Below are 26,322 nucleotides of genomic sequence, written 5' to 3' on the forward strand. Positions count from 1 at the left end.
GCTATTAATTGCCACTGAAATTACAACTGGTTAATACCTGAAACACAGCACATAGCCCCAATCTTTACCACATTAAATATTTACCTGTCTACAGTGAAGCATGAGTTGACAAAGTCTACAGGTGTTCAAAATGTCTTTGAGAAGAGGCGAGACCCAGAGTGCGCGTTCAAGCGGGAGTTTGGGTACACAGAGAATGTCCTGGTGCCATACCTATGGAACTAAATCCTACCATCCTAGCTAGGCTACGGATGGAGAGATGGCGTACCAGTGAAGACTTGGCGACCATGGAAGAGAGATACTCCAAATCCGCTCGCTCAAAGTTCCTCTCGGAGAAAAAAAAAGGCTGCCTGTTCAAGCACAGTGTTGCACTGTGTTGAGAGAGGCTTTATGTTCATGGAGAACGCACTGCGAGCAGTGTCCCAACAACAAACTACATTTCCAAGCCGGTCACGGGCTACCACGATGTGGTGGCCATCTTGGATTTCTGGTATAAATTTCCTCGCGGCTCAAGCATCTTTGCTGGTCAATTGTGATACGTTGTTGCTGCAGCAGCGGCACTTACTAAACAGATCTTGCATTTCCTTTGCAAAAACTATAGTTTTCTTGTGCATTTGAATTTGAAAGACATTGGGAATACAGAGAAGCGTTCTAAAAGCTGTCATGTTGTGAAAACACACTTTGAATTAATTTGAACTTTTAACTCAAACTTTGAAAAAGATTATAGAATTGCTGTCTGCACTTAGGATTGTCATGTGAGGGAAGAGGAAAGACTCTTACGTTAGAGCTATGGTTGCTCTAGGAGTGCATCTCTGTCAATGCATGAGGGGAAACATCCTTTACAACGCAACTTTTACCACGCAGTGCCTTTATGACGCAACTTTTAAAACACAAACCATTACAACGCATTGTGCTGGGGGGCGCTCTAGGATAGGGAATAGGTTTAATTTACTGTCCAACACCTTCCCTACTATCCACGGGGACTGGAGTTGGAATAGTAAATTAAACTATTCACTATCCAGCGCCCCAAAGCACTATGCGTTGTAAAGGCATGCATTGTAAAACCAGCGTTGTAAAGGCATGCGATGTAAAAGCACGCGTTGTAATGTCATACATCCTAATCACATGCAGAGGCACACAGGCCATGTAGAAACTAAAACTCATCTTCCCCTGAGAGGGCACAGTAAGGAAGGTTGATGTCACTGTACTACTCATAGGTGTAGATGAACATATATTTATTAGAAGTGGGTGGAATGTTTCATTCCGCCCAGGGAATTGATCGAATTCAGCAACTCAGCATTATTCTTGTAAGGCAGAGTTATGGTTAAATCCTGCCAATCATGAAATGGTGAATCTTTTTCCCCCAAGGCTGAAGAAATTCAAGCGAGATTTGGCGTCCCTTAGTGTCATTTTCGAATGCGGGTGGTTGCGGCAGTCGCGAGCAGTCACAGTCAGAGAGTTGCTTCTCGAGTAGATTCATTGCTTCTCAAGTAGATTCACTGCTTCTTGAGTAGATTCACTGCTTCTCGAGTAGATTTGCTGGTGTTCGAGTAGATTTTCTACTCAAACAGCAGTTAAATCAACTTGAATGGCGGCACGCTCTTGCGCACCGTATGGTGCCATTCACGCTGATTTTCTTCTGCGCTACTCACGCTACTGGCGCTAAACTGCAGGGCAAGCAGTGTGAAATGAATATTTCTGTCAGTTGAAGGACTCTGCAGGATTCGTACTCATTTTTGATGTGACTCAACGGAATTCCGCAGAGTGAAAATCCACGATTTCTGTCCACCTCTAATATTTGTAAACTCGTTTCCTCTTATTTCAGAAATAACAAGTTCTACATTAGAATGCAAAGAGCTGGTTACACAAATATATCACTGAAGGCATATCTCTTCAGTGTGACAGTAGGACTCATATGGTCAGTATCCTACAGCTATCAGTTAGTTCCGTTAAACGGCCGCGTGCCTTGAATGAATGAATGAATGAAGAATTTGTAAAGTGCTGGAATCACCCCCTAAGGGGTATCTCCGCACTGACAGCGGAGGAAATAGAGGATAGTGAGATGTTCAGTTATTAAATAATTCAGTTTTCAATAGTTTCCTGAATTTAAGAAGGCTAGGGCACTTGTGTAAGGCAATGAGGAGCGAGTTCCAAAAACATGGGGCAAAGTAGGCAAAACATTTGCCACTGGTTCAAAGTTTATTAAACCGAGGGACGACTAGTATGGCCTTCTCTCCAGAGTGCAGAGATCTGCTAGCAGGGTAATGGACGAGTTTTTCCGCCAGATATCTGGGTCCCCTGTCATTAATTGTTTTGTGGACCAAGCAGCAGCTTTTACACTTCATTCTGTCACGGATGGGGAGCCAGTGAAGGCGTTTCAATAACGACAGAGATGCTGATCTGGGAAGCATATTAAGAGCCAGCTGCGCTGCCGTATTCTGAACTACTTGCAACCTGTTTAACACAGCCTCGTTTGCAGCACCCAGAAGTGCATTGCAGTAGTCAAGTCGACAGACTACTGGAGCCTGGATCAGGGTCTTACGAACGGATGGGGGAGAAGGTAGAAAACTCTCCAAAGGAGCTTCAGCATATGAAAACAGGAGCCTGAAATGACAGCCACTTTGTCTTTCATAGATAAAAATAGGTTCAGATACATACCACGATTTTTTGCTTTGGTTGTAGGGGTGGGGGCAGGACCTAATTTTGGCAGCCACCAATCGGGGGATGACAGAACGTGCACTTTGCCGAACAGAAGAACTTCCGTTTTATCAGCATTCAACTGGAGAAAATTCGTTGTCATCCAGTTAGAGATAGCTTGCATACCGTCTGCAAAGAGCTGTTTTGTCGCCATCGTATTATTATCAAACGAAAAAAGAAGTTGCGTGTTGTCCGCATATGAAAAGGGAACAAAGTCATGGTCTCTGATGTTATTTGCAAGGAGGGGCCACATATAAGTTAAAAAGGGTAGGACTGAGGCACGAGACCTGAGGAACGCCCTTCGTCAGGGATTTAGCCCCAGAACGAAAGGGACCCAGATTAACGGTTTGCGTGTGCTGCTCTAAAAAGCTGGAAATCCATTGAAGAGCCGGCCCAACCACACCAATTTCCGTCAGTCTTTGCAGTAGCCTATGATGAGCTACAGTATCAAAAGCTGCAGACAAATCCAGCAGCACTAATGATACTGCCTTAATATTTCTAAAGAGAGTTTAATATAGTCTGTCACACCCGTAAGGGTGGATTCGGCTGAGTGTCTAGGTCTAAAACCAGACGGTGAGGGGTCCAGACATATTTGGACTTCAATATATTCCATAAGCTGTGAGTTGATATAGCCCTCCAAAAGTTTGTTCATGAGAGGAAGCAGAGAAATAGGGCGATAGTTTGATACTCTGCCGGAGGCACATTCATCTTTTTGCAAATCAGAAGGATAGGAGCAGATTTCTAGGCCAGAGGCACTTTCCCCTCACACTGGGAGTAGTTAAATAGAGTGCATATTGGAGAGGCGAGATACTTTGCCAGCAAGGAAAATAGTCTAGCTGGCAAGATGTCCATGGGGGAACCTGATTTAGCTGTTTTTAGCATCTCTTCTACTTTTGAATCTTGCAGGGGGGGAAGCCAGCTAGAACAACATCTTTCTTTCTAGAGGCTGTAGAAGGAGGAATGAGAGTGGCAGAGATACTGGCGTCTCTGGGACATTTACCGTAGATTGTATCAATTTGTTCATCAAAAAACTGGAGCTATTATCACATAAAATCTGCGAAACAGGGATAGGGTTAGCGCAGGCAGTTGGAGACGTAAATGATTTAAGGATCATATAAAGTTCCTTCGCGGAATTCCCTGCTTCGCTTTAATACGCATAAATACGTCTTTTCCGAGTTAACTTAATGTTTTTATGATAGGAGGTTATTATTGATTTCAATATATATTTCTTTCTCTGACTTTTGGGTTTTACGCCAGATTTTTTCCAGCTTTTTACACTTAGATTTCTCCCTACGAAGTTCTGGTACAAGCCAAATTGCATGCTTTCTTTGAGATTTGCAAAAAACACAGTTGATGGACAGAATGCAGAACAATGTCATACATTCACCCCAGTACAGAGATCTGGGCCTAAATCCATCGTTTTTTTGCACTCCACACCACCCTGGGTTAGACACTGGCTATATGCAAATCAGCTCTGACCCTGTGCCTCATGGGAACAGTCCAGTCCGAACTACCAAGCCATGTCTTTCCCCGACCGGAATCAAGCATCCAAGGACCGGTTTCTGGCTATCAGCCTTCATCAGCCTGGATAGCTTGACTCCAGTGGTGTGGAGAGCCTGGGACTCACGTCTGAGCATACCCAGCCCACTCGGGGTGAAAATTGCAAAAAACACAGTTGATGGACAGAATGTAGAACAATGTCATACATTCACCCCAGTACAAGGATCTGGGCCTAAATCCATCGTTTTTTTGCACTCCACACCACCCTGGGTTAGACACTGGCTATATGCAAATCAGCTCTGACCCTGTGCCTCATGGGAACAGTCCAGTCCGAACTACCAAGCCATGTCTTTCCCAGACCGGAATCAAGCATCCAAGGACCGGTTTCTGGCTATCAGCCTTCATCAGCCTGGATAGCTTGACTCCAGTGGTGTGGAGAGCCTGGGACTCACGTCTGAGCATACCCAGCCCACTCGGGGTGAAAATTGCAAAAAACACAGTTGATGGACAGAATGTAGAACAATGTCATACATTCACCCCAGTACAAGGATCTGGGCCTAAATCCATCGTTTTTGTGCACTCCACACCACCCTGGGTTAGACACTGGCTATATGCAAATCAGCTCTGACCCTGTGCCTCATGGGAACAGTCCAGTCCGAACTACCAAGCCATGTCTTTCCCAGACCGGAATCAAGCATCCAAGGACCGGTTTCTGGCTATCAGCCTTCATCAGCCTGGATAGCTTGACTCCAGTGGTGTGGAGAGCCTGGGACTCACGTCTGAGCATACCCAGCCCACTCGGGGTGAAAATTGCAAAAAACACAGTTGATGGACAGAATGTAGAACAATGTCATACATTCACCCCAGTACAAGGATCTGGGCCTAAATCCATCGTTTTTTTGCACTCCACACCACCCTGGGTTAGACACTGGCTATATGCAAATCAGCTCTGACCCTGTGCCTCATGGGAACAGTCCAGTCCGAACTACCAAGCCATGTCTTTACCAGACCGGAATCAAGCATCCAAGGACCGGTTTCTGGCTATCAGCCTTCATCAGCCTGGATAGCTTGACTCCAGTGGTGTGGAGAGCCTGGGACTCACGTCTGAGCATACCCAGCCCACTCGGGGTGAAAATTGCAAAAAACACAGTTGATGGACAGAATGTAGAACAATGTCATACATTCACCCCAGTACAAGGATCTGGGCCTAAATCCATCGTTTTTGTGCACTCCACACCACCCTGGGTTAGACACTGGCTATATGCAAATCAGCTCTGACCCTGTGCCTCATGGGAACAGTCCAGTCCGAACTACCAAGCCATGTCTTTCCCAGACCGGAATCAAGCATCCAAGGACCGGTTTCTGGCTATCAGCCTTCATCAGCCTGGATAGTTTGACTCCAGTGGTGTGGAGAGCCTGGGACTCACATCTGAGCATACCCAGCCCACTCGGGGTGAAAATTGCAAAAAACACAGTTGATGGACAGAATGTAGAACAATGTCATACATTCACCCCAGTACAAGGATCTGGGCCTAAATCCATCGTTTTTGTGCACTCCACACCACCCTGGGTTAGACACTGGCTAAATGCAAATCAGCTCTGACCCTGTGCCTCATGGGAACAGTCCAGTCCGAACTACCAAGCCATGTCTTTCCCAGACCGGAATCAAGCATCCAAGGACCGGTTTCTGGCTATCAGCCTTCATCAGCCTGGATAGCTTGACTCCAGTGGTGTAAAGCGCCTGGGACTCACGTCTGAGCATACCCAGCACACTAGGGGTGAAAATTGCAAAAAACACAGTTGATGGACAGAATGTAGAACAATGTCATACATTCACCCCAGTGCAAGGATCTGGGCCTAAATGCATCGTTTTTGTGCACTCCACACCACCCTGGGTTAGACACTGGCTATATGCAAATCAGCTCTGACCCTGTGCCTCATGGGAACAGTCCAGTCCGAACTACCAAGCCATGTCTTTCCCAGACCGGAATCAAGCATCCAAGGACCGGTTTCTGGCTATCAGCCTTCATCAGCCTGGATAGCTTGACTCCAGTGGTGTGGAGAGCCTGGGACTCACGTCTGAGCATGTCTGAACTGGGGTGGCAGAGTGGGCTAAAGAACGGTGATGGATCAAACCCAGATCTTTTGACTGGGTGTGAGTGTTTGATTGGTTCAGATGCTCTGTCCATCACCACCCCCTTTTGTACTTCTTTGAGATTTGGGCTGCTTACCTTGAGTGGAGCCAGAATGTCTAATGCTGTCCCTATAGCCTGATGGAGATCCTTAGGTTTAATATTTATATCCTTGGGCTTGGCAAAGGTAGGTGGTCTAAACTTGTTAGAGAAAGCTTCTTCTGAGATTTTATGCCTTGAGGACCTCAGTGCCTAGCAGAAGTGATGAGTCAGAGTGGTGGAGCTCAGTGTCTCTAGTTTCTTTCTTATGGCATTGCCGTTGCCACTACTGGCCCTCTAATTCTTCTGTATGTGGCACTGGTGAGGGGGTGAGAGACAGAATCACCCATTGGAGTGAGTACAAGTTAGTGCCCTACGGCACCTTTCTGCAAGCCCATCCCACTGCCAACCTCATTGGTGAAAATTCCTCATCCCGCCCAGGGTCCACAATCCTAGGGGGTCAGGTTACCTGTGTAAATCAGTGTCACTGACTGCACATCCTCGCCAAACTCATTGACAGCATGGCAGCTGTAGTCCCCGGCATCCGCTGCTCTTGCGTCCTGAATGATCAGGGTTCCATCATCAATGCGGTACCTAAAACAACACTCAACGTTACTAAGCACACACTGCTCATGCTGACTGTCGCACACCTCCCAGAGACCCAGCTGCACCACTGGTACCTCTTGTCTTCATTCAGAACAACGTCTCCTCGTCTCCAGGAGATTTCAGGCACAGGATGTCCCGAAGCCTCACAGTGGACTCGAACTTCCTCGCCCTGGGGCAAGCGGCGAGGGCTGGCATCAACAACGGCCCGCGGGGCTTCTAAGACGTGGACAAACAAAAAAGATCTGTGAACATGTTTTGGACCTAACACCAATAGAGAAGTGGCTTCTCTTTGATATGTACTCACAGCTGAAATCTTCATTTAAGTTGGAAGTAGTCAAATATAGTCTGTGCTCACTGCAAAGGGAACTACCCAGGGCCCTTATTGACTAAGGTAAATGATTTCACTTTGGGTAAAGTTGGACGGAAGTTGAAAAAACTTCACCACACTTGGCCAAGGAGGAAGTTTCAAACTTCATCTTCAGAGTAATTGCAAGTAAATTCTTTACACTCCCAGGCTAGTAAACACTAGATGCTGCAGGACCCCAAGGAAAGGCCTCAGGTTCAGCACTTGTGTTTGTTTTCAAGCTTCACATCTCACCAACTAAGATGCATAGATGTAAATAGTTATCCAAATATGGGATACTGTGCTCCTACTGAGACACAAAGGGCATCAGCAATCATGCTTCCCTCCCGCAACCCTCTGATGGATCCACAGGTGAACCCTTGGCTCCCTCTCACCTTGGATAAAGACCCAGATGTGGCCTCTTGCTGTGCCATGCAGGTTGCTCGCCACACACTGGTACTCGCCGGCGTCCCCCACTTGGACATCCTGGATCTCCAGTGACAGGTTCTGCATGGTCTTCACTCGCTGTGAGGTGGTGTCAATGGACCTCCCATTCCTGAGCCAGGTGAGGTTGTAGCGGACATCACCCAGAATGTGGCAAGAGAGGACGATCCGCTCACCTGGTGATGCAGTGATGTTCTTGAGCGGGGCGATACTCGGAGGAGGCTCTGTGAAGAAGATCAGAGGTTCTGAGATGCTTCTCGCACCAACCCAGCTCCTCTTCCCTACAGGTCAGATTAGCAAGGCTTCTTCAGTTCCTGACTTAATGTTGTCTACAGTGTTCTTGCCTCTTCACTTGCCCCCTTCCTCATTGAATAGTTGGTATAGTCCATCAGTCCCCTCCCTCTTTGGTTGCTGCCTTGATCTCTAATCTCACACTTGCTCTTTCTTCCTCACCCCCTCCTCTCTCTTCAAAAACAGTGCTCAATGGCAGAAAGAGAACTTCAACTGAACAACCACTAACAGGGATATCTGGGTGTGTGGGGGCCTTGACTGTCACTCCAAGGTAGGTGTGAACCTAACTAGACTCCTCTTTTGAAACACATGTGCAGGTATGGCTACACTGTCACTAGCAGTCAGGTGTGTGCGGTTTAAGTTGTACCTTTCATCGAGCACGAGGTACAGGCATGTCTAAACTCACCTGCCTCTTACACCTATGTGTGAACATAGCCAGACACAACTTTCAGCACAAGTTAGGTGTAGGTTAGCCAAAAACCAATGGTGCCAATGGTTCACCAGGCACCTGGCATGACTAGACTCACCTGTCACTGAGAGGTAAGTGCCATAATGGCTAGACTCACCTGTCTCTGAGAGGTGTGGGTGTGAACAGACTCACCTTTCATTAACAGGTAGTGCAGGAATGGCTGGATTCACTTGTCACTGAGAGGTAAGTGCCATAATGGCTAGACTCACCTGTCAGTGAGAGGTGTGTGTGTGAACTGATTCACCTTTCATTAACAGGTAGTGCTGCAATGGCTAGACTCACCTGTCACTGAGCGGTGGGGTTGTGAACAGATTCACCTTTCATTAACAGGTACTGCTGGAATGGCTAGACTCACCTGTCACTGAGCGGTGGGGGTGTGAACAGATTCACCTTTCATTAACAGGTACTGCTGGAATGGCTAGACTCACCTGTCACTGAGCGGTGGGGGTGTGAACAGATTCACCTTTCATTAACAGGTACTGCTGGAATGGCTAGACTCACCTGTCACTGACAAGTCGGTGCCGGCATGACGAGATTCACATCTCACCGAGAGGACAGTGCCGGAATGGCTAGGTTCACCTGTCACTGACAGGTCAGTGCCAGCATGGCTAGGTTCACCTGTCACTGACAGGTCGGTACCCGCATGACTAGATTTACCTGTCACTGACAGGTCAGTGCCGGCATGGCTAGGCTCAGCTGTCACTGACAGGTCGGTGCCCGCATGACTAGATTCACCTGTCACTCACAGGTAGTTTAAGAAAAAGTCTATAGCCAAGTCAGTCCAACAATTTTTGATATACTTGATTGGTCAATGACATGATTTCATCTTCAGACACAGAAGACAAGTATTGATAGAGGCAAGGCGGTAGAATAAAAACTGTTTTTATTCTACCGCCTTGCCTCTATCAATACTTGTCTACTGTGTCTGATTGTTTTTAATGAATTTTTGATATATATATATATGAATATTTGTATCACACCCTGTCTTGATATGAAATTTGTACATTTATATAATTGAAGTTAAAATCATGTCATTGACCACTCAAGTATATAAAACAAATTAACCTTTTTTACTATACTAAAAATAATAAATAAAATGGAATTATTTTTTTACTACCATTTCTGTGTCACTAGTTATATCTATGTGGGATATAATTATTTAGAACTTTGATGTCACCCAGTTTATGTGTTTTTGTCCAATTGTTGGACTGACTTAGCTATAGAATTTTTTTTCTTAAACTAGTTTGTTTCCCTATGTATAGCAAGTCTATTCAATATATAGGGGTCCCCTTTTTTGCAAACAACTCACAGGTAGTGCCGGCATGACTGGATTCCACTGTCACTGACAGGTAGTACCGGCTTAGATAGATCCAAGTTTCACTGCACAGGAAGTTGGCTCCACAGTTATTGGTAAGATGTCTCATATCTACAGTGAGGCTGGCGGCCAAGCTTAAAAATGCAGATACCTAAAAACATCCATTTGCCTTCAAATATCCACCTCTACCTGCAGATGTCAGTGCCCAGGACTGACATCATGATGGGTTAAACTCACCTGTTACTGACAGGTAGGCGCGGCCATGGCCAGCCCCTGCTCTGCTGAATGCAACACATTCATAAAGGCCTTCATGCTTTCCAGAGACAGATGTGATTTCCCAGGTGAAGTTCCCTGATTCTCTATAATAGAAAATAAATGAAAGAAAAGAAAATATTTACAAATCCTACGTAATATTTAGAACCCAGAGTCCCGCTGCGGAACTGAAGGACCACCTCAGATCGAATGACCCACTCTAGAACTAACTAAACTCATAAGACCGACTGTCTTACTCTAGAACTGACATAATACCTTAGGCCTAATGCCCCACTCCAGAACTGGTGTAACACCTAAGACCTAAAGCCCAACCCCAGAACCGAAGTAATTGTAATTGTTGTTATATAGTGCATACTACCCCTGACGAGGCGTCAAAGCGCTTTTCTGTGAGTAGCACACTACTCTGGAACCCAAAAGGATTAGTGGTGGATTAGTATGAGGAAATATGAGTATAGTATTAGTATTGGGTGGTACAAGTTAATTTGAGCGGAGGAAAAGTGAGTCTGTTCATTGGATTGAATAGTGTAATGGAGGGATAGAAGAGGGAAGAAACCCAGACGTGTTCATTGGGAGATCAGAGTAGTAAATTGAGGTCTGGGACGAGTAAAGGAGAGATGGAGGAGGGAAGAGCCTGTAGAAAGGGATTAGGGAGGAAGAGAATCAGAGTAGATAAAAGAGGTTTGAGATGAGTCAAATGAGAGATAACATGAGAGAGAATTTAGTGGGGTTGTTTGGGAGATTATAATAGTAAACTGATGTTTGGGGTGAGCCAGGAGGAGGGATGAGTCTAGAAAGGGTTATTTTGGAGATCATGGTAGTAGAAAGAGTTTGGGATTAGAGAGAGTGAAACTAGAGGATAAATTGATAGAGGTGAAGGGTGATGGTAGGACAGAGCAAAGCTTTCGAGAGAGTATCTTTTTTCTTGTTCAATAGGACTGAAATAATACATTTATAGATACATGATTACATAGTAAGGGAAAATATGTGTAAAGAATATAATATATTGAGATTTGTGTGTTTTGTTTTTGTGGAGTAGTGAGAGCAGATATTGATGTAGTGGCTTTCTGTGAACGATTTGTACGTGCAGGACTGCTGGTGAGTGGTATTTGTATAGTAGTGGGGTGGTGATGTAGTGGGGTGGTGATGTAGAGGGGTGGTGATGTATTTTGTAGAAGAGTATGTGGTGTGCAAGAGGGGATGGACAAGAGTTATGAGTGTTTGTGTTAGAGTTGGTCACTGCAATAGGTAATATGTGTGTGGTGGAGTGGCGTGTAAGGATTGTATGGTTGTGTGTAATTGGTAAGAAGAGGAGGCGGGTGTTAAATGGATGGAAGGCTGAGTATAGGTTTTGTCATGATAAAAGGGTGTCTGTTAGGCGTAAGTAGTAGAGGACAGAGCTGGTATTGTGTTTGAACAGGGGGTGTGTGTCTGGATGCATTGAAGTTATATATACTGTGGCTTTGTGTTGGTGATGTGTTAGTAGTATAGGACAGAGATGTGTTTTGTGTGAGAATGCAGATGCCATTGTGTTGTAGTTGGGGATTGAATTGTGTGGGGGTGTGGTTTGTGGGGTTTTGCAGTGGTTCAATACACATTGAAATGTGTATGAGGTTTGTTTAGGGTGCATGAGTAGAATGCCTTTGCTGATATTGTGTTTGGATGTTAGCAGATGTGGAGGGCTCCAGGTGATAGCTCGAAAGTGAACATTGGGCAGCATCTCTGGCCCTAGGCCCGACCCAAACAGGCAACAGCCCTTGTCCTCTCTGCCCAGCCCAAGCAGGCAACTGCTGAGGTCCTCTGTACCCTGAGCATCGGTGCACAGGCTGAGACGCCCTGAGCCCCTTGCTTAAAATTGCCCTATTGGCCAATGGAACCCTAGCCCTAACCAGTCAGAACCCTAAACCATATAGCCAATGGGAAGCCTGCCCCAATTAACCAATCACAGCCCTATCTTTAACAGTCAATCAAAGCCAAAGCCCTAATCCCCATCTCAAATAGGAAACTCTGGATCTAGTAGCCAATCAGAACCCTAGCCCAAACAGCCTATGCAGCAACCACTCTCACCACAAGAACCTCATACAACAGCACTCAGCACTTGTAGACCACACAGCACCAAGTTTTTAGTTGACATCTGCAAAATGATTATACCACATCCATGCCATCTGAGCAGACTCATAAGCATGAAATACACCAGACCGGAAGTTAAATACAGTGGCGGCTTCTCCGCAATGGCGGAGGAGCGTCGCCCCACTGCCTGGCTCAGAGCCAGCAAATGTAAAATAAAACGATGCTCTTGCATAATTTTATTTTACATTTGCTGGCTCTTAGCCAGTGGTGTTGGGAGGGGCGGGGCTTAGGCATGGGATCGGGGGAGGAGAAGTGCTACGTACACTTCACTCCCTAAGTGCGCATTTGTGTTTTGGCAGGCCGTCTCAGGCCGACCAAAACACACAGGCGCACTTAGGTTTTCTCCAGCCCAGTTACACTGAGCAGCTGGCTGGAGAAACCCTACAGCCTCCCTGGTCTGAGCAGGGTGTCTTTCCTGCCTGCTCAGACCAATCCCCGTGCTGCTCTGCAGCACGGGATTGGATGAAAGTCTGGATCCCAGGGTCTGCTGGACCCAAGAAGTGGAGAGGCGGCGACCACGACGCAGTGCTGGAGACAGCCGGCTGCAGCAGGAAAAGGTAAGTCATATTTATTTTTTTAATATTGTAATTCCCTCCACCTCTCCACTCGAGGCCTCCCACGCGACCCCACCCGCCTCACCACCCTTTGGTTATGGCAGCCGCCGCTGGTTAAATAGTAGTAAATTAATTAGGCTATTAGGACTTTGGGACCTTCCCTGCTATTTACCCAAACGCTTGAAAGACCGTAAGCTTGTCTGGGACACAACAATGGAGTGGAAAGACAGCCCCATGTAGGGTGTGTATGGTTTCTTCCAGTATCAGTTCCTGATATACCCGAAGCTTGGTAACTTAAAGTGTTCATGTTGTCAGTGCTCATGTGCAACCTTAACGTTAAAGATTGATCATTGAAAAAGTGTTTAGGGTGAGGTTTTCAGGTAGCATTGACACTGTATGACTGGTCCAACGGAAGTAAAAGACACACAATTGATGGACGGAATGCGGAACAAATTAAAACATTCACTCGCAGTCAGGAGATCTGGGTTAAAGCAATCATTCTTTTGCTCACCATGCCTCCCCAGTTTGGACCCAACCGTATGCAAATTAGTCTTGGCCCTTTGCCTCATGGGAACAGTCCAGCCCGAACTGCCAGGCCAGGTCATCCCTGGACCGGAAACAAGCATCCTAGGACCGGTTTCAGGGTTTCACCCCTCAGCAGCCAGGCTTGCTTGAATCCAGTGGAACAGTGAGCCGAGGACCCTCGTCTGGGCATACCCGGCGCACTTAGGGCGAGAAAGCAAACGACACACAATTGATGGACGGCATGCAGAACTAATTATAACATTCACCCCCATTCAAGAGATCTGGGTTAAATCCATCATTCTTTGGCTCACCATGCCACCCCAGTTTAGACCTGGCCATATGCAAATCAGTCTTTACCCTGTGCCTCATGGGAACAGTCCAGCCCTAACTGCTACGCCAGGTCCTCCTTGGACCGGAAACAAGCATCCTAGGACCGGTTTCGGGGTTTCACCCCTCTTCAGCCAGGATAGCTTGAATCCAGTGGCACAGTGTTCTTTTTACAGTGGTCCTCAGGAGGTGCCATTACTCCTGGACCAAAGCAATAAAATAAAAATGTATCTGTAGCTGTTACCTGAAAACCAAAGATAAGGATTGTAGCAGCATCGCGCTGCTTGGTGTGTGTGTTGCTGGAGCGTATTTAGCGCGTCATTGATATTTTAAAAGCCCCGTTTTATATTTCATTTCTGTTTGTTTTACATTTCCCCTGATTTTAGTACAGGGTTCTTGGCCACTCACCTGCACGGTAATCGTTTACCCACCGCTATTTTAGCGGGTCCGGTTTACTGGGAGGCAGGGAGCAGGGAGCGCCATTTTTGTGAGGGACTCGTTCTGCGGGCGCCATCTTTGAGCGTTCTACCGCTCAGGGACACGGGGGCATGCCTATTTAAGGCGGAGCCGGTACCTGTTCTTTCTGTTACCTGAAAACCAAAGATAAGGATTGTAGCAGCATCGCGCTGCTTGGTGTGTGTGTTGCTGGAGCGTATTTAGCGCGTAATTGATATTTTAAAAGCCCCATTTTATATTTCATTTCTGTTTGTTTTACATTTCCCCTGATTTTAGTACAGGGTTCTTGGCCACTCACCTGCACGGTAATCGTTTACCCACCGCTATTTTAGCGGGTCCGGTTTACTGGGAGGCAGGGAGCAGGGAGTGCCATTTTTGTGAGGGACTCGTTCTGCGGGCGCCATCTTTGAGCGTTCTACCGCTCAGGGACACGGGGGCATGCCTATTTAAAGCTCCGCTTTCGACGCGCAGCGGTGACGCGCAGCGGAAGCGCCCTCTCTGCGCCTGAGTCGCGCCAGAGTCCTGCCCGTCTGCGCCCGTCAGCGTCCCGGAGGCGGTCGGGGCGGCGGTTGATAAGGACTAGGGGCGACGGGGTTCTATCATAATAACTATGGTTAGTTACACCTCTGCGCAACTTCGGTCGCTGAATATGGTCTCATGTGGTTGTTTTAAGGTTTTCCCTGGGCGTCATCGGGGTAAGAGCAAATGCCCTGGCTGTGGCTGGTCAAAAGACGCAGGCCCACGGCCACCTCCCTATCGGGAGGTGGTTTCGGTGAAGCATCTGTGTATGCTATTGAATACCAGATCAGTGCGCAGCCATGTTCAGGAGCTCTTTGATCTCCTTACTCTGGAAAAAACGATTTGTTTGATGCTCACAGAGACCTGGCTGAGAGCTTCCTCTAACCCGGATATTGTCTCGGCTATCCCGTCAGATTACAGCATCCACAGACAGGATAGACAGGTAGGAAGGGGGGGTGGAGTAGCCATCGTGGTGAACAATTCTGTTACGTGTTCTATCATTCCCACTGAGGCTATCAAAGGCTCTGAGTCCCTTGCTTTTTCTTTAACTTTGGCGCCGCATCAGTCAGTGAAAGGTTTGTTAGTCTATAGACCCCCGGGTCCAGCAGGCTCGTTCTTTGATGAACTTCAGTCTGCTATGTCTTCGCTGGCTATGAGAGCTGACCATTGCATCCTGGCCGGTGACTTTAATTTTCACATGGATGATGCCCAGGACTCAGACGTGATTAAATTAGTAGATATTACGACTTCCTTGGGCTTAGCCCCTTTTCTCTTTGGACCTACTCACGACAAAGGTCATACCTTGGACCAGGTCTTTTCCTCCTCCCCCATAGAGGTGACGGCACTTTTGCCGGTGCTGTGGACCGACCATCGCCTGGTACAGTTTTATATACCGGCTAATGAGAGACCCCGGCGCAATGGCCCTAGGCAGCTTGGTTCAGGGACTAGGGCGCTGCACCAGGTAACTCCTGAATTGCTGTCCAAAGCACTATGTGAACATCCGTGTCCTTTGACGGGAGATCTGGATAGTGACCTGGAATCCTTGCAGGCCTGGCTTGAGGAGAGGCTAAATGACCTGGCCCCGGTTAGACCTCCTCGACTATTACCTAAGCGGGTCTCTGCCCCGTGGTTTACGGGTGCGCTGCTTGCTTCTCGCAGACAGTGTAAGGTGGCTGAAAGGTCTTGGCGAGTCCACTATAATCCCGAAGCCAAGATCAAATATAGGACTATGGTCAAAGCCTACCACCGAGCGATTCTGGTCGAGAAGAAAAACTATTTCGCTAGGAGGATCGAGGATGCTTCGAACTCCGGCAAAGAGATCTTTACGATCGTTAGGGAATACATCGCCCCGCGGTCGAATGTGGCCCAGTCTGTTTCCACCCAAACGTGGGCCTCGGATTTGGCTTGCTTCTTCACCACGAAGATTAAGGTGATACAGGAGTCGTTTCCATTGCGGCAGCCGGCTGTCCTGTCGGGCCCCGAGGTTGACCCTGTTCCATCGATCCCCTCGGGACCTGTCCTGTCAGACTTCCCGCCTTTACCTATGGCCTCATCTTTGGCTTTGTTGGCCAATCTGAAATCTGGGTCACCGCTCGATCCATGTCCGGCCAAATTTTTGGCGAGGATGGCGGAGGTAGTAAACCCGTTGGTTAACCCTCTCCTGAACTGTTCTCTCAGTCTAGGTGAGGTCCCTTTGGCATGGAAGCAGGCCATGGTCATCCCTTTGATCAAGAAGCCTGGTTTGGATCCTGAGGTCTTGGCCAATTATAGGCCGATCTCTCTTCTTCCGGCTTTGGCCAAGACCCTGGAGAAGCATGTTCACAGCGTGCTTTCCAATTTTTTGGAATCCAATGACCTGCTTCATTCCACTCAGTCGGGCTTTCGCCCTAACCTGAGTACGGAGACGGCATTGTTGGAGGTGTCTGAGGCCATCAAGGAGATGCTTGGTCTGGGTGGGAGAGCTATGTTGATCATGCTTGATCTGTCGGCGGCCTTTGACACCGTCCCCCATGAGGGCTTGCTCACCAGACTCCATGAGATCGGTCTGAGGGGGACGGTGTTCAGCTGGTTTACATCGTTTTTAGCTGGTCGCCGACAGTCGGTCTGGGTTTCCTCGACTTCTGCCGAGATGCCGCCACTGGGAGTCGGAGTCCCACAGGGCTCTGTATTGAGCCCGACTCTGTTTAACATCTTTATGACCCCTTTGGCGGCCCTGGCTGAGTCTTAAGGAGCCCAGATCGTATCCTATGCGGATGACACCCAGCTGCTTTTCACCTGCCGGAAAGGGGAGGATTTCGACAGAGAGAGTATTCGCAAATGCCTTGGGGCTGTTTTTAAATGGCTCCAACTGAACAGCCTCAAGTGCAACTCAGCTAAATCGGAGGTACTCTTCTTCGGTTGTCAATCCGACCCGGACTGGCAGATGTGGTGGCCGACGGGCATGTCTCCTCCGAGCCAGTCTTCGCAAGTAGCGAGGAATCTGGGGGTCAAAATTGACAACGGCCTTACCCTCAGATCTCAGATCCTTACCCTTACAGGCACATGCTTTGGACTTCTCCGCATGTTGCGGAAGTTTTTCCCGCTGCTTTCTGAGGATCACAGGAGGATTACGGTGCAGGCCCTGATTGGTTCAAGACTGGACTATGCTAACATCTTATATCTTGGCCTGCCCGAATACCTCCTGCAACGGATGCAGGTGGTCCAAAATGCAGCGGCTCGCGCTATTGTGGGTCTGCATAGGCGAGCGCCTGTTTCTGGCCTACTACATGCACTCCATTGGCTGCCTATCCGACAGCGGATTGCTTTTAAAACCTTGACCCTTGCGCATAAAGCCTTCTATTCCACCGGGGCCAAATACCTGCAGAAGAGGTTTAAGCAATACTGTCCGTCGCGATCTCTGAGATCAGAATCGCAGCTCCTTGCCATTGTTCCCCGTGTGAGGAGGGCCCGACTGGGAGGTCGCTCTTTTATGCTCCGGGCTCCTCAGCTTTGGAACTCTCTGCCCTTCGCGTTACGAAGCAATTCTAACTTGCTATCTTTTAGGAAGGGCTTAAAAACTTGGCTGTTTGCTTCTTAGATTTTAAATTTTCCCCTCCCTTTTTTTCTTTTCTCTTTGACTGTTATGTTTGCTTTTCAGGATGTTAATAAAGCGCCGGGACACTCTTTTGAGTAGCCGTGCGCTATAAAAGCCGCAATATAACATAACATAACATCTGAGGTGTCTGGCGACAGTTCTAGTACTATTTAGGTATTTTTAGGTTCCCCCATCTATGTACCTTATCTGGGGTGTGTGATAGTTCTTAATTCCTTTTGCACTTGATGTGCAACAACCATTATATCATTCCAATGGCCTTTTACTGTGACCATTCATTGGCCACCCACTCCTGCACGGTTGCATATGTGATCTTGTGAGTGGAATGACTGAGGCCGTCATCCGTAACCTCTTCAGCCTGAAAGGGAGGACGGTGTTGATTCGCGAAAAAGGAGGTTTAGTTCTTGTAGTGCTAGAATCCTCCTCCCTGGGGAAACTATCACTTTCCGAGTGTTCATGTTGGCACCAGAGGGTCTTTCGCCAAAGATGGGTTTGCTGATTATTTTTCCACATTTATTGTGAATCCTTGTGCCTGCCTGGTACGAATGACCCAGCCTAGCCTATACTCTTCTAACACTACTGGCATAAGTTCAACTTTATGGACTAGTAGTCTAAATGGAAATATGAATGAACCATGTGATATTGGATGTATGCCACTACCACTGAAAAATCTTTGGTCCAAAACCACCTCTAAGTACTCTCCAAACTGGCATGTACACTCAGTAGTGCACAACACTCCCCCCTCCCACCCCCATGGCCCGGCCCCTCCCTGCACACACTGCTGTCTTAGCCAGCATCTGAAAAATAAAACTATAATTAAATATTGCTTCATTTTGTAGCTGCTGGCTCTGGTGCGACTCTCCTCCACCAATGCGGAAGACCCGCTGCTGCCTGTGAGGAAACCAAAGCGGTACAAAAGGGGGTGGTGATGGACGGAGCATCTGAACCAATCAAACACTCACACCCAGTCAAAAGATCTGGGTTTAATCCATCACCGTTCTTTAGCCCACTCTGCCACCCCAGTTCAGACATGGCTATATGCAAATCAGTCTGACCCTGTGCCTCATGGGAACAGTCCAGCCGGAACTGCCAAGCCATGCCTTACCTGGACCGGAAACAAGCTTCCGAGAACCGGTTTCTGGCATTCCAGCCATCTTCAGCCCGGCTTGCTTGAATCCAGTGGCAAAGTGAGCAAGGGACTCACGTCTGAGCATACCCTGCCACACTTATGGCGGCCAAAGCGGTACAAAAGGGGGTGGTGATGGACGGAGCATCTGAACCAATCAAACACTCACACCCAGTCAAAAGATCTGGGTTTGATCCATCACCGTTCTTTAGCCCACTCTGCCACCCCAGTTCAGACATGGCTATATGCAAATCAGTCTGACCCTGTGCCTCATGGGAACAGTCCAGCCCGAACTGCCAAGCCATGCCTTCCCTGGACCGGAAACAAGCTTCCGAGAACCGGTTTCTGGCATTCCAGCCGTCTTCAGCCCGGCTTGCTTGAATCCAGTGGCAAAGTGAGCAAGGGACTCACGTCTGAGCATACCCTGCCACACTTATGGCGGCCAAAAGCGGTACAAAAGGGGGTGGTGATGGACGGAGCATCTGAACCAATCTAACGGGAGACGTTAACCCAGAACAGGTTGTGGCTAGGGTAAGCGAGGTCTGGGTTCAGAGTTGACCCCATGCAATATTATTCTTGAGTCCTATTTTAATGTGTGCCAAGTAGAAGTAGAAGCATGCGCCCCTGTTTAAGCGTATAAATTTTATTTTTCTTTGGATTCTGAGACCATTTCAATGATTGTCCAATGTAACATATATTGTGGGTGCTTCCTTTGCTAGTCATGCATTAAACATTTCATGGTTAACCTTCCTGTTTTGATATTATTGCAAAACTCTCAGTCTTATTTTTGCAGTGTGTAATCCAAATGTATTGTAAATTAAAGGGGCATGTGATTGTAAAGATTACAGAATCACTATTACAATTTGTATGTAATCCTTGTTGCTAAGATTACTTTCGTCTAACTCAGATATTATAAATTTACAAATTCTGCAAAGACTGCAAGGGAAGGGTCCCATCACCCCTGGTAGGGACCATAAGGTTCCCTGTGTTGTTGTGGAAAAGTAAATTTTGCCATGTTCTGTGTCCCTACGCGTCCTCCATCATATGTTATGTGTGCATGATTAAATATGCATATGCATTCCCTATGTTCGATTAATGACGCAATTACAGTTGTGTCCACCTCTAGTATGCCAGTTTCCAGTTCTCCTGAATACTACGAATATCAGGCCCATGTGAAGTTACGTTGCCACGTTTCTCAGTGTGCACGTTATTCCATTGTAAAGTCCCCGTTTCTAGGCCTCAGAAGGGCCTGGACACTAGATTCAGCTCCTGTCTCCTGTCTCCTGAAGCCTCGCTGAGGAGCGATACAGCCCCCACCTGTATTCCTGACCCTTCACTTACTTCCTGCCTCACAGTGCCCGGTTCAGCCTGGCTCTGCCTACGAGTCTGCCAAGAGTATGTTATGATTCCAGTTATCAGTTCAGTACTCCTTCTCTGCATTCCTAAGCTACTGAATCGCATCAATAGTTTCCGTCATTGTCTAGCCTTTACGTCTCCATGTAAGAGAAATACTGCATTTAATGGTCATTTAATATTCTTCATCACGCACTACATGTAGAATAATGCATGCTCCAGTCTTAGAGTCCGTTAGCCTCTCCCCTCCTGACTCTTAGTTCATATCAACATGTTCTCTAAACATCAGATACTAGATACTGCTTAGGTATATGTCGCCCTGACTCTCCAGACTTCAGTCTCTGCTCCTAGCACAGAGTTCGAAGCCCCCAGCTTCTCCTAGTAATACGTCATTGCCAGTTTGCGCGCACCATCAGGTTAGAGGTCCCGGCTCCTCAGGTAGCCCCCTCCATGGTTTCCACCCCATTCATGACATATTCTGTTACGTTTACATCACATGTCTATGTTCACGCCTCTTGTTACACCTACCTTCACCCTTATCTTTCGCGACTGCTATTGACCACACCCACTGCTCCGCCTATCGTATGTATTGTAATGCAACTGTTTTAGTATATATGATCGTGTATGGTTATTAAATGTTAGCGCGCTCATCCCAGATCCAGCCCCAGCAGCTGCTGGGCCCTGCCATCCTATTCCTATGCAGGTTGTCCTGTTCCTGTCCTTATGCTGTATTAAACCTGCAAAACTCCTACTACCTCGAATTTTGACTCTTATTTATTGAGCTTGTTGAAAGTTAGGCTGAAACCGTCAACATTATCGGCGCCCTCTTGCTCTCCTTAACCTTTTTGTGCGCGTAAAACAGCCGCCATTTTTGAACACCATGGCTTCCCTGCTCCCGCCGAGAGCCAGCGCGCCTCTCTCCCATTCCTAACTTCGCCGGCATCCCCCGCATACTGACAACCCCCCTGCCTGCACCTGCCGCGGATCATAAAACCCCTCTTCAGCGCTGCTCTGCCCCATACCCTCGTCCTGTTCCCAGCGCGACACCTCCCTTCTTCCCATTTATGATCCCCGGCCCTTTGATGCAAACCCCATTTCCCCGTGTGCCCGTTTGTCTTCCCCGTTCCCAGGCCGACACCCAGCTCTGCCGATACCAATCCCTTGCCCCTCCCCGTACAATAGAAAGCTTTCCTCCTCTAAGGACCCCCGAGATGATCAAAGCCCCCCCCCATCCCACGACTTCCACTGTAACCTTGCGTGAGAACGGGCTGGGAAAGGGGGGATTCTGAGGATGTCTTTCCGTACTTCAAAGTATCAACGAGAATGTGTTACATGCAATAAACAGATAAACGTGTGTATAAGAGGCCAGGCCTCAGGGATGCAGTTAGAGCACCTCAGAACGATACCTTCTGTCCGTTTTCGTTGTGTTCTCCTCCGGAGCGAATAAAAACCTTGTTTCCTGCCTTCCAGTCTCCAGCGCCTGCCTCTTCAATAGTTTAACTTCTTTGTGGGTTCAAGAGGCGACACCGCCGGGCAATAATTACGGATCTTATATTCTGGTTGGTAGTGCCCCCCAGTTAGATTTCCACAATTGGCGTCCCAAGCGTGGGGCCCATCAGCGACCCATGGATCCAGTGGGAGAGGTCCTGACGACAAAGTGAACGACTGCAACGATCGGGAACGCGTCTGTCCGATAGACCCTCGTCTGACAGCCGATCATCCGAACTTCACTGGGTCCGAACAGACCTCTCTCGAGTGATCTACGGTCCTGACTGGGAACCATCAGGAGTGCCGCGAGGATAACGGAGAAGAGAGGACGATCGGGCGCTGGATTCGGAAGACAGGAAACTGTCCATGCGGTCCGGGTAAGGTCGTGTAACCACGACAAGTCGCGAAATTTGTTTGATTGCCTGTTTGTTAAAAAATACTAGTATTGCTCTTTTTTGTTTATTTGGAGATTCACTGTCTGCAAACGGCTTATTTTCTCCCCCACTCAATAATCACCTGAAACTGAACTGTTGTTCACAAACTATTGTTTCCTGGAGATTCCCTGTCTGCAAACAGGGAAGAGACCACCCTTTTTGCAGATAGTGAAAAAGGTAGGTAACGCAAATCTTTGCGGACCTACTCATTCTCCCCATTGTTATTTATCGGTCTTTTGTTATCTTGATCTATGAGGGATTCACTGTCTGCAAACGGAGAAACAACGGGCTCTCTCTTTTCAAACAGTGGAGGATAGGTAGGGCAGCAGCCGTGCTTATTTTTTCCCCCGCCCAATAATCACTTGAAATTGAACTGTTGTTCGCAAACTATTGTTTCCTGGAGATTCCCTGTCTGCAAACAGGGAAGAGACCGCCCTTTTTGCAGACAGTGAAAAGGGTAGGTAACGCAAATCTTTGCGGACCTGCTCATTCTCCCCATTGTTATTTATTGGTCTTTGGTTTTTTGATCCATGAGGTATTCACTGCCTGCAAACAACGTAGAATAGAAATATTCTGTCCAGTCTTTGCACCTAGTGATAAGATAGGCAGTGCTGACTTTTTAGTCCCTCGTTACGAGCCGTCATGTCTGTCTTCTCCCCACTGATTAGTAGCCTGTTTAGCCCGGACCGCTTATTAGAGATGGACCATCCAGCCCCACTGGAAGGCACCCCTAATAAGGACATGTTCATGATGCATGGATTGACCGCTATTGCCTATAGTAAACTATGGCATAAATATACAAAACAGGGTCAAGAAAGTCAATGGCCCCTGATAGGATCCTTCGATGATGATAAAATAAAAACGCTAGAAACTGCCCTGGGTAAAAACAAGACAACACCTACTATGCTTGATAGCTTCGGCATGTGGCGAAAAGAAACTGAACAGCGTAAAAAGAAAACTGAGAGTAGGTTGGAAAAAGAGCTGCAAAAAGCAGCCCACCTAGCTGCTCAGAAACTAAAAAAGGAGATAGAGGAAAGAGAGAAAGCTAAACAGAAACTAGAAAGGGAAACGCCAAGCCAGTGTCCGGTTAGAACCCCCTCCATGCTCTACCCTGATTTACCCTCGAAACGACAAGCCAATGAGGACCTGCTGTTAGGTCCTCCTATCATCTACATGCCCCCTCCATATGCCCCTTCTCAACCCTTGGCGCAGCACGCGCCACCCCCAGGTACAAACAAAGGTACCGCCACAGCGTCGGCCCCAATGGCCTCTGTGCCGGCCGAACCCCTTGTATTAAAACCCACATCAACAACGACGTTAGACGACCATGAGACTCGAGGGGCTGGCCCTGCAAGAACAAACAGGCTAGACAAAGATGAGCGAGCGGGGATCGACAAAATAGCAAGGACACTGGTAGAAAGGAAGGATGATGAAGAGTACATCACAGATATGTTCAGCTCGTATACAGGGAGTCACAGACGACATTTTACCGTACGACTGTGTTATCATGTCTTGAATGCATACGAGGACCGATATCGAGAAAAAGGTCCCGAGAGCCTAAGGACTCTGTACCGGAAGGTCGATATCGGGGATGAGGGCGAGTGTGATGTGTCGGACCTCCTTACGCGTACGCTTGAGGTTTTCCGCCACCTCACTGAACGAAAGCCGGGAGCTAAATCCGCAGCCCCCGTAGTGACCGAACCACCAACCGAGCAATCTAACACCATGATGCCGATACGTGAGGCTGCCCCTTACTGGGTTCCTCCTCGGGGTACAGGGACTCACGATGATGCAAACAACCAAGATGCGAAGGGAAGGGTAGTATACAACTGGGTCTACCAGCCATGGGACCGGCAAGAGATACTGACATTCCGGAAATCTCTACCCGACCTACGTAAAAACCCCACTGCCTTCTATACTGAATTGGGGACAGCCCTGGGTTCAACTATCATGACCCTGGCTGACATCGACTTGTTCTTCGGGTTATGCCTACCAGCTGATGTGTGGAAGCAAATCCGGAAAGTCGACCACCTTGAGCTGTTCGGACATACCTGGTCACAACTCGATGAACTGGACAAACAACGGGGACCAGGACAAAAGCCGTTGAAATCCATTCTAGACCTCCCAGATAAAATCGTAGAGAAATTAAAAACCCAAATCCCAGAAAAGAAAGTGGACTGGTCGATAGTAACAGCCTGTCGCCAAAAACCCCAGGAGGACGTATCGGAGTACTTCTCCCGGTTTGAAACGGTGTTCTCCGATTACAGCGGCCAGGACATGACCACTGCAACCGGACACCATCTGTTTGTCCAGAATTATGTTAAGGGCCTATCATTGGAAATCTCCCAGAAACTGCAGGCCAGCGAGAGTAGTTGGGCGGCCTCCAAACCTACAGCGATTCTCCAAATGGCCCAATATTATGAGCATCAGAAAAATGAAAACGATAGGGCGACAGAGAGAAAGAAGAAAGACTTAAAAGAGAGGGTGATGATTGCCAAACTGCAAGGGGTGACTATAGGACGAGACCAATACCGGGGAAACTACCAGACAAACGTCCCTAAGACTACATTTCCCCAGGACCGCACTCTGACTCCCTACAGTGGACGCACAGACCTTAGAGAAGACCAGTGCGCTTTCTGCAAAGGGACTGGCCATTGGAAATCCCAGTGCCCAGTTCTTCTGGAAATGATCAGAAACAGAGACCCCCGGGATGTAGCAAACGGACCGAGACCTAAGGGACCACCACGAGGGCCCCCAAATGACGCAACGAACGACAGATCAAGCAGACCAAATACGTTCGATCGACCCAGACAGAACCAATATCAACAATCTGACTATGACGACACTCACACCTTTGCATAGGACAGCCAAGGGCGAGGGAGGGATCCAGTCGAGCTCTATGTTGACCAGCAGGGCCCTTATGTCACTGCTAAGGTCCTGGGTACCAAGTCTCCATTTCTGGTAGACACTGGCGCAACACGTAGTGCGTTATCTAAACGACTGATTCCAAGGGCACCCTTGTCTGGCTCACTCATAACATCGACAGGTTTCGATGGAACGCCCTCCACCAACCCTTTGTCTGCCCCGATTCTCTTTGACGTAGAAAACAACACCACCGACACCACGTTCTTGCTTTCCTCCAATAGCCCTGACGCCATTATGGGACTTGACTTACTGAAACACTTCCGAGCGACGATTAGGTGTTCTCAAGATGGAGTTCGAGTGTTTCTTTACGACAACCCCGTTCTGCTTAGACATTGTTCCCCCCGGCACATGTTTTCCATCACCGACGTTGACGCGTCCCTGCTTGACACTCTACCTCCGTATCTGTGGGCCAAAGCGGATTCGGACGTAGGGCGTATGTTAATTGACCCAGTGCACATTACTGTCCGACCAGACGCAACACTCCCAAAACTCCCACAATATCGGATATCGCCAGAGGGCGAGAAGGCATTGGTAATGATTATCCAGTCACTGATAGACGCAGGAGTGGTAGAGGAAGTGGTTAGCAACGTTTGCAACAGCTCAGCCCCTGTCCTGGGTACCCCTGATTACAGAAAGCCCTTCTCCCTTTACACTCACGAAAGGGAGGGGTGCGCTTTATCTGTCCTGACCCAGGCCATCGGCCCTAAGCAACGACCGTGCGCTTACTTCTCTGCCACTCTTGACCCTGTCGCCAGAGCCTTGCCTGCCTGCCTTCGAGCTGTAGCTGCTGCTGCAGTCTCTATCCGACAGAGTGAGGGGATTGTACTCTCGAATTCCCTCACGGTACTGGTACCCCATGCAGTCGACACCCTCCTGAACCAAACCAAGACGCAACATCTGACGAGTGCACGACTGACTGGATACGAACTAACCTTGCTTGCCCCCCATATCACCCTGAAAAGATGCACCACACTGAACCCAGCAACTCTGTTACCCTTGCCAGAGAACGATCCCAATGTGCGCCCCGTACATGACTGCGTGACTCTTACGGACGAACAGACCAGGAGTAGGGTCGACCTCAGAGACACAGCTTTCCCTGACCCCGACGGGGAGTTGTGGGTGGACGGTTCTTGCATCAAACTCCCCGATGGTACCACTTCCGCTGCCTATGCAGTCACCACGGCTCGAACTGTAGTAGAAACAGCCCGCATCACCCAGCGATCTGCCCAGGCAGCGGAACTGATTGCTTTGACACGAGCCTGCATCCTGGCAACAGGAACCACAGCGAACA

General features: G+C 48.1%; 1 protein-coding gene across 1 annotated transcript in view; it reads right to left on the reverse strand.

Annotated features, from left to right (window-relative positions):
* Positions 1-26,322, reverse strand: part of HMCN2 (hemicentin 2) — a 761,275-nt gene that overhangs the window by 545,627 nt on the left and 189,326 nt on the right. Inside the window, exons 10-13 of the mRNA XM_078646218.1 lie at positions 10,071-10,192; positions 7,710-7,982; positions 7,046-7,187; positions 6,835-6,959 (exon numbers count right to left, since the gene is read on the reverse strand). Of these exons, the coding sequence (XP_078502344.1) occupies positions 6,835-6,959; positions 7,046-7,187; positions 7,710-7,982; positions 10,071-10,192 (662 nt within the window). The remainder of the gene's footprint in view (positions 1-6,834; positions 6,960-7,045; positions 7,188-7,709; positions 7,983-10,070; positions 10,193-26,322) is intronic.

This window comes from Lissotriton helveticus, chromosome 5_1, assembly GCF_964261635.1.
Source record: "Lissotriton helveticus chromosome 5_1, aLisHel1.1, whole genome shotgun sequence".
Lineage (NCBI taxonomy): Eukaryota > Metazoa > Chordata > Amphibia > Caudata > Salamandridae > Lissotriton > Lissotriton helveticus.